A 13,263-nucleotide genomic window follows, 5' to 3' on the forward strand; every position below is an offset into this window, starting at 1 on the left:
CAAGTTCATCAAAATATTCCACTCTCAGCCAGCAGCTTATAAGGGCACGTGCTAAGGCAGAAACGTCTAAGATACAAGCAGCCTTTGCGCAAAGGAGAGCAGATATGGACGCAGCCACAGCACAAAAGAGAGCAGAAATAGAAGCAGCCACAGCACAAAAGAGAGCAGAAATGGATGCGGATGCAGCACGCAAGGAAGCTCTGGAGAAGGAATGTGAGCACGCAACAGCCATGGCGGAGTTAAGGATCCTGGAGCGAGCTATCAGTGGGAGTCAAAGAGACAGCATCAGTTTGTGTGAAGTGGAGGCGGAGGACCCTATTGAACGCACAAGAGACTACGTGCTAAGCCAAAATGGCGAACCGCAGATCATCACTAACACTTCTGATGGCGTTCATGCTTCTCCAGGACACCAGGATGCCGATCAACTTACAGAACCCTACACTCAAGGTCAGCACAATGCTCCCAAACTTGAACTTCCTTCGTATTCCAGTATGCGCCAAGACCCTGCATCTCATCAAACTCCACAGGCTATTATCTACACGCAACCAAATATACCGGCAGGTCATTATACTCTCGACAACCGCACAGTGCCAGCTCCGCATGTAGCAGAGACTATACCCACCAAACCGGTTGCTGGACTAAATGCATATGCCACTCCATACTTACCCACGTTTCAAGTCCAAGACGTCTCCATTCCTATGTACAACACCGCTCAGCCCACATTCGTGCATCCTAAGTCAGAAAGAACAGACATGTCCGACTTCGCAAGGTACATGATTCGCCGCGAACTTACTAAAACCGGTCTCACAAGGTTTGACGACCAACCTGAAAATTACAGAGGTTGGAAAAATGCCTTTAGAACCGTAACTAGTGACCTCGGCATCACTGCTGCCGAAGAGCTGGACCTGCTAATCAGATGGCTAGGACCACAATCCACAGAGCGTGTCAAGAGACTCAGGTCTGTACATATCAGTAATCCAATGGCTGGTCTCATGGCTGCATGGGAAAGACTAGAGAAAAACTTTGGCAGTCCAGAAGCCATAGAGAATGCACTGTTCAAGCGTCTACAGAGTTTTCCAAAGATATCAAGCAAGGACAGTTCAAAGTTCCTAGAGCTCAGTGACTTGCTGTTAGAGCTCCAGCTGGCCAAGGCAGACACCCACCTACCTGGCCTCAGCTACCTGGACACTGCTCGTGGAGTAAATCCCATTATCTCCAAGCTACCGTACAACGTGCAAGAAAGGTGGACTACACTAGGGTCAAAATACAAGAAAGACCATCAAGTGTCATTTCCTCCATTCTCCTACTTCTGTGAGTTTATAAAAGACGTGGCAGAGCGCAAGAACGACCCAAGCTTTTCTTACCAAGAATCCAGTGGCCCAGCTTCACCTCCTTCTAAATACGTCAGTGCACGCTCGAACGACAGAAACCGCAGAGGTCCAGTGTCAGTGAAGAAGACGGATATTCTTCCCTTACCAACACCAGCCCCAGACAAGAGTAACAAAGGTGAAAAGATAGAGAACCCAAATCGTGAATGTCCCATCCACAAGAAGCCACATCCCTTAAAAAAGTGCATCGGCTTCAGGAAGAAACCGCTCCAGGAACGCAAGGAGCTTCTAAAGAGGTTCGGGGTATGCTACAGATGTTGTGCTTCTACTGAACACCTTGCTAAAGACTGTAAAACTACAATTAAGTGCATGGAGTGTGACAGTGAGGACCACGTACAAGCACTCCACCCATTCCGTCCTGACTCTACACTTACTCCTTCCCCCACCACGAGCCATGGCGGGGAGGACGCAGCTCAAACTGCAAGCCATACCACAATATCTTCTTCATGCACAGAAGTCTGCGGAGAAGACCTCTGGGACAAGTCCTGTGCGAAGATTTGCCTGGTGAACGTATATCCCAACGGTCACCCAGAGAAAGCCGTGAAGGTGTACGTCCTTCTGGATGATCAGAGCAACCGATCACTTGCAAGGTCAGAACTCTTTGATATGTTTAACTTAAAGGGAAATGCCTACCCTTACACCTTAGGTACCTGCAGTGGTGTTACAGAGGTTTATGGGAGAAGGGCCAGTGGTCTTACAGCGACATCTCTTGAGAACACCGTCGAGATACCGTTACCTACACTGGTCGAGTGCAACCAGATTCCATCCAATCGAGAAGAGATCCCAACGCCAGAGGCTGCTCTTCATCACCAACATCTCAAGGGGATAGCAAACAAGATACCAGCCCTCAACAACAGTGCAGATATCCTGATTCTGCTAGGCAGAGACATCCTCCGGCTGCACAAGGTGCGTCAGCAAATTAATGGACCACACGATGCACCATTTGCCCAACGCTTAGATCTAGGCTGGGTAATCATAGGCAATGTTTGCATACACAAGATGAAGAGACCTAACAACATCTCCTCTTACAAGACACACATTTTGTCAAATGGTCGCAGCACCCATTTCCAACCATGCCCACATCACTACTGGGTGAAAGAGAAAGTGAGCAACACCAAGTGGCAACAGGAATCCTTCAACAACATGAACACACTCCAGTCCTGGGAAGAAAACCTCGGGTCATCAGTGTTCGATTCCACAAGTAATGACAACAAGTTGGCACCCACAAGGGAAGATAAAGAATTTATAAAGGTTATGGATAAAGAATTTGTTCAAGACGACTCCAACAGTTGGGTAGCTCCTTTACCCTTTCGTTTCCCAAGAGTGAGGTTGCCGAACAACCTGCAGCAAGCAACTGCAAGGTTCTCATCCTTAAAGCGTACCCTAAAGAGGAAACCAGAGATGGAGAAGCATTTCATTGACTTTATGCAGAACATCTTTGACAGAAATCATGCTGAACCTGCGCCACCACTGAGGGAGGGAGAAGAATGTTGGTATCTTCCATCCTTTGGTGTCTATCACCCTCGCAAGCCTAATCAGATCAGAGTGGTGTTTGACTCCAGTGCTCAGTTTGAAGGCCTCTCTCTCAATAACCTGCTCCTAACTGGGCCCAACCTGAACAACAGCCTCCTTGGAGTATTGATCCGCTTCAGACAAGAACCTGTTGCCATAATGGCCGACATTCAGCAGATGTTTCATTGCTTCATTGTAAAAGAAGACAACAGAAACTATCTTAGGTTCCTATGGCACAAAGACAACAATGTCAACAATCAGGTCATAGACTACCGGATGAAGGTCCATGTCTTCGGCAACAGTCCCTCACCTGCTGTGGCGATCTATGGACTGAGACGGACAGCCCAGGAAGGTGAGAGAGAGTACGGTTCCGATGCTCGGCAATTTGTAGAGAAGAACTTCTACGTGGACGATGGGCTCAAGTCCTTGCCCACAAGCGAAGATGCAATTGACCTACTCTCCAGAACACAGGAAATGCTATCCACATCAAACCTCAGACTCCACAAGATTATCTCTAACAGTCAAGAGGTAATGAACGCGTTTCCATCTGAGGACCATGCCACAAACCTAAAGGACCTCAACTTGGGTTCCGATGTTCCTCCAACACAGCGCAGCCTTGGTCTACTGTGGGATATCAAACGGGACACCTTCACTTTCCAAGTGTCACCCTATGACAAACCCTTTACCAAACGAGGAGTCCTATCTGTCATAAATAGCATCTATGATCCTCTCGGGTTTGTAGCACCCATCACTATTCAAGGCAAGATACTGTTAAGACAGCTTACGGCCGAGAACACGGATTGGGACACCCCGCTCCCAACTCAGAAACAGCAAAGGTGGGAGGCGTGGAAGAAGTCTCTGAAGTTCTTAGAGCAACTCCAAGTCCCACGTTGTTATTCTCCAAGATCACCTTCGACTGCAATCAGAAGAGAAGTCCATATTTTCTCTGACGCATCTACAGAAGCCATAGCCGCAGTAGCTTATCTGATGACCTTAGGAGCTAACAAGGTACACTGTGGTTTCATCCTGGGTAAAGCCAAATTAACTCCAAAGCCTGCACACTCTGTACCCAGACTCGAGCTTTGTGCTGCGGTATTGGCAGTAGAAATTGCTAAAGTTGTACAAGACGAAATGGACATTACAATTGATTCCTTTACTTTCTACACTGACAGCAGGGTGGTACTCGGGTACATTCACAACCAAACAAAGCAGTTCTATACATATGTGAGCAACAGAGTTGAGCGCATCAGAAGTTTTTCTACCCCTGAGCAGTGGCATCACATCTCCACCGATTTAAACCCAGCCGACCGAGGTACAAGACTCGCAGCGGCTTCTAAGCTTGGTGACAACATGTGGTTGACGCCTCCCAGTCTCCTGTACGAAGATTTCTGTGCGAACAACACCAAAAATGCTTATGAGCTGGTGGAACCAGAATCTGACAAGGAGATAAGACAAACTATCTCTGCTCACTATACTTCAATGACATCTAGGCAAGGTTTGAAGTCTCATCGTTTTGAACGCTTTTCAAGCTGGTCCTCCGTTGTACGAACTGTAGCTCGTCTCATTCACATTGCTCGCTGTTTTACAAAGGACAAGCCCTCAGGGTGCCATGGTTGGCACGTGTGTAAGAGTCGTCTTACTGCCGACGACATAGACCATGCTGAACAAGTTATCATCAGGTGTGTGCAACAAGAAGAATATTCACATGAGATTGGCAGTATTACCAAGGGAGTCAGCGTGTCCAAAAACAGCACTCTACTCGACTTGAATCCAGTAGTCGATCATCTCAAGTTTCTAAGAGTGGGAGGACGTTTAAGTAAATCAGACCTATACGATAAGGAGCAGAACCCTATCATCATTCCAGGTCGACATCACGTCACTACTCTGTTGATTCGGCACTATCACGAACGAGTACAGCACCAAGGCAGACATCTTACTGAAGGTGCCATCAGGTCTGCTGGCTTGTGGATCATGGGAATGAAGAGGTGCGTCTCTTCAGTTCTCCATAGATGTGTCAAGTGTCGAAGGTTACGAGGAAAACACCAACAACAACAAATGGCGAACCTCCCAGCAGATCGACTGAGCATGGACCAACCGTTTTCATATGTTGGTGTAGACGTCTTCGGGCCATGGTCGGTTGTTACCAGGAAAACCCGTGGAGGAGCCGCGAACAGTAAGCGATGGGCTGTCCTATTCACCTGTCTCAGTATCCGTGCAGTTCACATCGAGGTTATTGAATCCATGGATACCTCCAGCTTCATCAATGCCCTAAGAAGATTCTTTTCCATCCGGGGACCTGCCAAACAACTCCGGTCCGACTGCGGCACAAACTTTGTAGGAGCCTGCAAGGAACTGCAGTTTGACAACTTCTTGTCCGACAATGGATGCACTTGGGTATTCAACCCTCCACACTCTTCACACATGGGTGGATCTTGGGAACGCATGATTGGTGTTGCACGAAGGATCCTCGACTCCATGTTGCTGGACCATAAACTTCCCCTTACTCATGAAGTTCTGGTCACCTTCCTCGCAGAAGTGTCAGCCATAATAAATGCTAGACCTTTGGTTCCAGTATCATCCGACCCCGATGCTCCAACGATACTTACTCCAGCTACACTCCTTACACAGAAGATTGGAGCCGCTACAGTCCCACCTGGGAATTTCGATAACAAGGACATTTACAAACGTCAGTGGAGACAAGTTCAACACCTGGCTAATGTGTTTTGGCATCGCTGGAAGACCGAATATTTGCACTTGCTTCAAAACCGTCACAAATGGCAGACACCCAGTCCCAATCTCCAAGAAGGAGACCTTGTTCTCTTAAAGGACAAAGAGGCTCATCGTAATGACTGGCCAATGGGACTTATCACCAAAGTCCTACCCGGTGAGGACGGAAAGACTCGTAAGGTAGAAGTTAAGGTGACAAAAGGGGGCTCTACCCGAACCTTCTTCCGCCCGGTCACTGAACTCGTGCTGCTTCTACGAAAGGAGGACATCACATGAACTGAACATGCTCCTGGACGTTGTTCACGGCGGGGAGCATTCCTCCTCATTCCCCAGTTTATTGAATGTTGACATTTTCCATTGGATTGAACCCTTAACATTCCCATTGGATTCTGGGTTGGTGGAAGAGTTTGCATGTTTGCGGCTTCCCCAATCTGAAGATGGGTTTTATATACTTGAACTTATCTTTCGGTGTGATCTACGGGTCAACAACAACGAGTTGGACTTAAAAATCTTTTATGTTTATTATTGCATGCATGTTTTCTTCCTCTTGTTTTTTCAGGTTTGAACGACTTCGAAAAATTACGGACATCGTGAAATCCAAGGATTTCAGACGGGGAGTGTCATGTCCCACGACTTGGGAAATCATTCACTGTTTGCATTGCTTGTGTTCTATCCTTCTTTCTAGGCAGAAGTTTGCCTTTCCCTTTATTTTGTCCCAACTCTCTCACTGTAGTCCTGTGATGTATGTTTGTTCACGCCCTTATTCTCCATTTTGTCATCATCCCCATATCTGTATGCATCCTATTACATGTCCTCTGTTGAATATTCCTTTTTACCTGCTACTTTCATCATAATACAAGAATTTCAGTTAAAGCAATCCTCTTTTCCTGGAGTCTTCTTACATGAGATCGTGGCTGAGTTAAGCTATCTGATAAATCGGTATGAACGTGAGTACAGGTGAATACGGAAGCGCCCGAAAAGAGAGGCCTATCCAGGCACCACTGCGTTCTACATATCCATGAGTCAGAATATTTGGACCTCCCAGCATCTTTTACTATTCATAATGTTTTTCATCGGTCATTATTGCGGAGGTATGAGGTGCCGGTTGTTCCGTCTGCTGATCCTCCTGCTCCTGTGCTGGTTGAGGGTGAGTTGGAGTATGTGGTAGAAAAGATCTTGGACTCCCGTGTTTCCAGACGGAAACTTCAGTATCTGGTTAAGTGGAAAGGCTATGGTCAGGAGGATAATTCTTGGGTGACAGCATCTGATGTTCATGCTCCTGATTTGGTTCGTGCATTCCATAGTGCTCATCCAGATCGCCCTGGTGGTTCTGGTGAGGGTTCGGTGCCCCCTCCTTAAGGGGGGGGTACTGTTGTGAATTCTGTTTGTGGGCTCCCCCGGTGGTGTTTTATGGTATTGCCACTTATTTGCCTTCTTCTATCCTTGATCACCTGTTGACACCCATTAGGGGAGTTTCCTATTTAAGGCTGCTTGGCTGCTGGTCCGATGCCGGCCAACAATGTATCAGTAGCATTCTGTTGCATTCTCCTGCCTCAAGTTCCAGTTCAGCTAAGTTGAATTTTGTTCCTTGTTAATGTTATTTTTTGTCCAGCTATCTGCAATGTGACTCTCTGCAGCTGGAAGCTCTCGTGGACTGAAATTGCCACTCCAGTGGCATGAGTTGTCACTGGAGTTTTAAAGTAATTTCAGGATGGTGTTTTTGAGTTGTGTTTTGAAGTTGACCGTGAAGTAACTCTTTCCTGTACTTCTGCTATCTAGTAAGCGGACCTCACTGTGCTAAATCTGCTGTTCATCCTACGTATGTCTTTTCCTCTTGACTCACCGTCAATATTTGTGGGGGCCTGCTATCTCCTTTTGGGGTTCATCTCTGGAGGTAAGGCAGGCCTGTATATTCCTCTGATAGGGGTAGTTAGATCTCCGGCTGGCGCGTGGTGTCTAGGGCATCGTAGGAAACACTCCCCGGCTACTTCCAGTGTTGTGTCAGGTTCAGGTCACGGTCACTTTAGTTTCCATCACCCGAGAGCTAGTCCGTTTGTTATTTTTGATTTCCCTGCCATTGGGAAAATCATAACAGGACCCCTTTTGCCTTCAGAACTGCCTCAATTCTTCGTGGCATAGATTCAACAAGGTGCTGGAAGCATTCCTCAGAGATTTTGGTCCATATTGACATGATGGCATCACACAGTTGCCGCAGATTTGTCGGCTGCACATCCCAAAGATGCTCCATACAAGGCAGGATGGATCCATGCTTTCATGTTGTTTACGCCAAATTCTGACCCTACCATCCGAATGTCGCAGCAGAAATCGAGACTCATCAGACCAAGCAACGTTTTTCCAATCTTCTACTGTCCAATTTCGATGAGCTTGTACAAATTGTAGCCTCAGTTTCCTGTTCTTAGCTGAAAGGAGTGGTACCCGGTGTGGTCTTCTGCTGCTGTAGCCCATCTGCCTCAAAGTTCGACGCACTGTGCGTTCAGAGATGCTCTTAGGCCTACCTTGGTTGTAACGGGTGGCGATTTGAGTCACTGTTGCCTTTCTATCAGCTCGAACCAGTCTGCCCATTCTCCTCTGACCTCTGGCATCAACAAGGCATTTCCGCCCACAGAACTGCCGCTCACTGAATTTTTTTTCTTTTTCGGACCATTCTCTGTAAACCCTAGAGATGGTTGTGCGTGAAAATCCAGTAGATCAGCAGTTTCTGAAATACTCAGACCAGCCCTTCTGGCACCAACAACCATGCCACGTTCAAAGGCACTCAAATCACCTTTCTTCCCCATACTGATGCTCGGTTTGAACTGCAGGAGATTGTCTTGACCATGTCTACATGCCTAAATGCACTGAGTTGCCGCCATGTGATTGGCTGATTAGAAATTAAGTGTTAACAAGAAGTTGGACAGGTGTACCTAATAAAGTGGCCAGTGAGTGTATATATTAATAAAAAATGTAACTTCCTTTTCCCAGTATAAAATGAATAAATAAAAAAAAAAAAACATATTTGGTATCGCCGCATGCGTAAAAGTGTGAGCTATCAAACTATAAAATTAATCAACCCATACAATTAACGATGTGATGAAAAAAAGCCAGAATCAAAAAACGAGAATTGCAGTTTTTGAGTTACAGCTCTTCATCCATAGATCCCAAAAATGGTATCAATAAAATAACAATTCGAAAGGTAGAAAAATAAAAACGGTACGGGTCACAAAAAATGGTGACACAAACAAACTTAAAATAAATAAATAAATAAATTAAATAAAAAATCACAACTTGAATACAAGAAAACTGTGCAGGTCTGATATCGCCATAATTGTACTGACCTGGATAATCTTTTATACCAATGATCTTTGTAAAAATAAAAATGTAATTAATATACAATGGTGGAATAAAAAAATTCTGATGGTTTCGCTCCACTTGGATTTTTTTTTCTCATTTTTTAGTCCATTTTATGGTAAAGTGTCACTGAAAATGACAACCAGTCCCACAGCAAATAATCCTTTGCACGGCTAGGTTGATGGTAAAATAAAAAAAGTTATTGCTCTTGGATGAAAATGCTAAATTTTAAAAATGCCCGGTCCTGAACTTGTTATTGCCATTTTTGTATGTGGGAATTGAGGCAATTTCTAGAAATGGCCCATGGTGATGGATGGTTATTATACACCATCCCAGATTGAGGAAACTCTATACCAAAAAAAAGCCCCTTCAACTCTTAGTTTAGTTAAAAAGCCACACGACCGGTCGTCCTTTAGTACCACACAGAATCGTTGACCTCCCAAGTAAAAGTCAACTTTTTGCAACTGCTTTTACTCGGGCTAAGAGATGAAAATCCGGGAGGTCGAATTCTGGATATTGGAAGATGCGTTACTCTTGTTCATGGCAGACAGCTTTGGATCTAGTAGACGTCCGGTTGGATCAATGTTGGTGGAGGCCCTTAGTCAAAAACTTCATAAAGTCCCCGTCCTGTCTTATCATTTGCAGTCATCCCCCCCACACTCCATTTCTTCCTGACTCAATTCTCAGCCCATGTGAGATTAGAATGGTAGACGTTGTACAATACTTCCCTTCACCACCGAGCATTCCCGCCCGTACGTCCCGCTGCGTCCACGTGCGTTCGTAGCTGGAGCAAAACTCTTCCAACCCTTGTGATTGCTGCACACTGTGGTTACAGATGTTCTGCCAGAGACATCACTTTGGTGCTCACATTATGACAGGGCATGTCGTCAGTCGGGGAGCGCTGTTTACTTCCCAACAGTCAAAAAGACCACAAGAGAAAGAGAAGAGTGTTTTTCTGATAAAGACAGATAGGTTTCCCATCTCGGGATGCCAAGGTGCCTTCACTTTACTTCTTCTGACCTTCACTCTCCGGGAGAGACTGGGATTATGTTACCAGGGAGGGAAAATTCAGATAAACACATCATAGATGGAGGAGCAGGTTTCAACATAGGACAATTATAAGGCCAAAAATAATGCAAAAATCTTCCTGACAAGCATTGTGCAAACTGTCTCTTCAGAGAGGAAGAGGACTAGAACTCTAGTACCACCTGCTGCAAGTAGCAATCCTAAAAAGTGAATTTTAGGACACTAAAAACAGACACTCTAGTTGCAGACACTTGTTTTGGGGTGTTTGCTTCTCAAGAGTGTGCAAAACAAGAGATCAGATTTCCCAAGGGTGCACTGCATGACCTATAAGTCTCCTTACACTGGCATGTTACTCTCCACAAGGAGTGATACTACCCCTTGGATCCCATGTCAAGCATTATAACTGTCAGTAGGTTGTGCGTACATTCTTTTTTTTGATGGTACTGAAAGAAATATTACAAACTAAAAATGGAAAGAAAGAAGTTAACCTGGAAGCATCGTGTATGACTGTCTAGTGTTCACACTGCTTAGCCATTGCTAATGTTTTGGGAGAAGGTGTGAAAACTTTTTTGTGAACCCCAGAAGAGATTTCTTTCTTTCCTATGCTGCTGCATGATATACTGATATTTCTTCACCTTGTTGCAGAGTTTGGTGATTTTATGGTTCATGTTAACCCCACATATTGTACTTAATTTTTTTGTGAAAGTTTTGGGAAAGTAGGCAGGTGGGCAGACATGACATTGGTGCAACCTGTGCAGCCGCATAGGGGCCCAAGAGGTTAGATGGCCACTACCACCTCCATTCCTGAACTATACCCCTGGGTGTTGTTACAGATAAGTAGGAGTGAGTTGAAGAGAGGAGAAGTCGGTAACTGGGAGAATAAAGTTCAGATTTGGTGTGTGTGGAAGGAAACAGACATAGGTAGCAAGCTTTCAACTCGACTGAGAAGTTGCAGGTTGGATCCAAACCACGGCCAAGACATCTTTAATGTCCTGGAAAGTGGAGAGGACAGAAAGGTATGTCTGGGAGCCCAGGTACGAATAGCTATGGGTTTCTGAGGACCATGAGACAGTAAAGGAGAAGTTTTAGGGCTGAGGCAATGTGTAGGCCAGACCTGGAAAAGATGGTGAAGTAATACTGGCTTGGCCGGTACATGGGTACTGCGCAGAGGTAGGCCATGGACAGAGGAAAAATAACTGAATTGGAGGGTCCAAGTCATCGATGCCACAAGTCTTGTAAGATAAATAGACATGCTGCGGTCTGGAAAGACGCGCCATATGTCCGTCCGCTGCTGATGCTAAAATCCAGCATATCTGACCTTCCTTTCTTCCAACATCTCCTGTATCGGGCTATTCCTTACACATTAAATCAATGAATCCTATAGGTATAGGCAACTTATGAAAGAACACAACCTATTACCTTCTAGAGGAGAGCGTGGAGCGTGCTCTGTGTAATGAACAGAGGTCTCTGCGCAGAGAGAGGGAGGAGGAGGTGATCTGTTTCCAGCTATGTAATACAGATGTTATCTTGAATTTTACTCCCACGGGCCGTGTACTGTAATTGCCAAATCTTAGTATCGGTTCCATCGTGGACATCTTTGTTAAAATTGATAATGTAGCTGTACCTAAAACACCTGTTGTTTCTTCTACCTAAGAAACATGACATTTTGCTGAATATTCTTTACCTGTGCCCACAATTTGCTTTCTTTTCTAGGTCCACCAGGGCCAAAGGGAGAACAAGGTCATGAAGGAATGGAAGGAGAACCTGGCGTTTCCGGACTTCCTGGGTTAAGAGGTAACAACAACTGGAAATGTTTGCTGAATTCCCATCATATTAAACAATCTGTGTGTATGGAGGAGCCACAACAACCTTCTTGTTGGACAAAACGGTGTCTTTAACATGACATTAGAAAAGTCGAAAACCAGAGTACATAATAGAAAACCAGTCTCTTACCTTTGGCATCAGTCGGACTCTGCACTAAGCCTTGCCAATAAGTGTCGAATTTATCCTATTTATGGATACTTGTCCACTTATCTATAATGTTTTAACCCAAGTAGTTGACTATGAAACCTTCTGTTGATGTTGACAACCTCATAATTTGATACCTTGAGCCTCCTGCCTTCATTCTGACTAAACAATGAAAGATGATGTCCATTTGTAATTTCTGAAAATTGATAAATTGGCCGAGTATTTCACTTTTCCTGTAAACAACAATGAATTTGGCCGCATTCATGCCCATGTGTAGACCCCTGTCAATTTCCTAAAATAACAATGGAAAACGAGTATAGCCTGAAACCATGGGGCCAGAAGAGTACGGAAACTTTAAGCAAAGCACAATAAAAAGGGGGCGCCGTGGTCTATGCATATCAAAGAACTCGGCTCTTAACCATAAGGCTCTCGACCCTCCCGAGGTATCACCCATTCCTCATTGGCATTGGGTACAAAGGGTGAGGTCCACATAGGACCAAGGAAGGGAAAAGAGGACCTTTGCCTGGTCTTATGAAACACTAGAGACATCAGTATAAATGAATCTCACTGATACCTTACCGTATTCTGGAATAACACGTGTAGACGAGAATAGAAGGTTCCTCAAGATTATTTTAACCCTTATGGACGCCGCTGACGTTCTGTTCTCACCTTGTCTGCAGCCTTTTCATCACTTGTCCTCCCGCAGATCATTATCTCATCTCGATGCTCATTCTACCCTTGGACCCAACACATTGTTTATTCCAACATTTCACGTCCATCATAATCTCTGCATGATCTGAACCTTGTGTAAAATTACAACAAACACTAAACTGCTTCCACATGTGAGAATCACATCAATCATCCTGGTCCCTGTATCTGAGGAGGCATTCACCCCGCGAGTAATCCACAGTAATGAAAGAAAATTATCAGTGACCCTTCCAAAACCATGAACGTTCTGAAGGTTTACCATCCATATACAGTACATGGAGAAGAGCAAGAACAACCATCTATCTACCTGTCTGTCTGTATATCTATCACGGGTTATAATGCCCTTAGAGAAATACTGTAATTAACAACATTGTACATTTTAGGGATGTTCAGTGATCCAGACTAAAACCCTTTGTATTAATGTTCAACAAACTGTCGTGTAAAGATCATCATCTAATAATGTTTGACTTGTCATGGAAAGAGATCTCTACAACTGTAAACTCAAATTCATTAATTTGATACATGTGTAGATATAATACTACTGCCCCCTATATACAAGAATATAACTTCTATAATACTGCCCCTA

At 44.9% G+C, this 13,263-nt stretch overlaps 1 protein-coding gene across 1 annotated transcript in view; it reads left to right on the forward strand.

Annotated features, from left to right (window-relative positions):
• Positions 1 to 13,263, forward strand: part of SCARA5 (scavenger receptor class A member 5) — a 323,038-nt gene that overhangs the window by 191,835 nt on the left and 117,940 nt on the right. Inside the window, exon 5 of the mRNA XM_077291789.1 lies at positions 11,715 to 11,795. Coding sequence (XP_077147904.1) covers positions 11,715 to 11,795 — 81 coding nt within the window. The remainder of the gene's footprint in view (positions 1 to 11,714; positions 11,796 to 13,263) is intronic.

Source organism: Ranitomeya variabilis, chromosome 2, assembly GCF_051348905.1.
Source record: "Ranitomeya variabilis isolate aRanVar5 chromosome 2, aRanVar5.hap1, whole genome shotgun sequence".
Taxonomy (NCBI): domain Eukaryota; kingdom Metazoa; phylum Chordata; class Amphibia; order Anura; family Dendrobatidae; genus Ranitomeya; species Ranitomeya variabilis.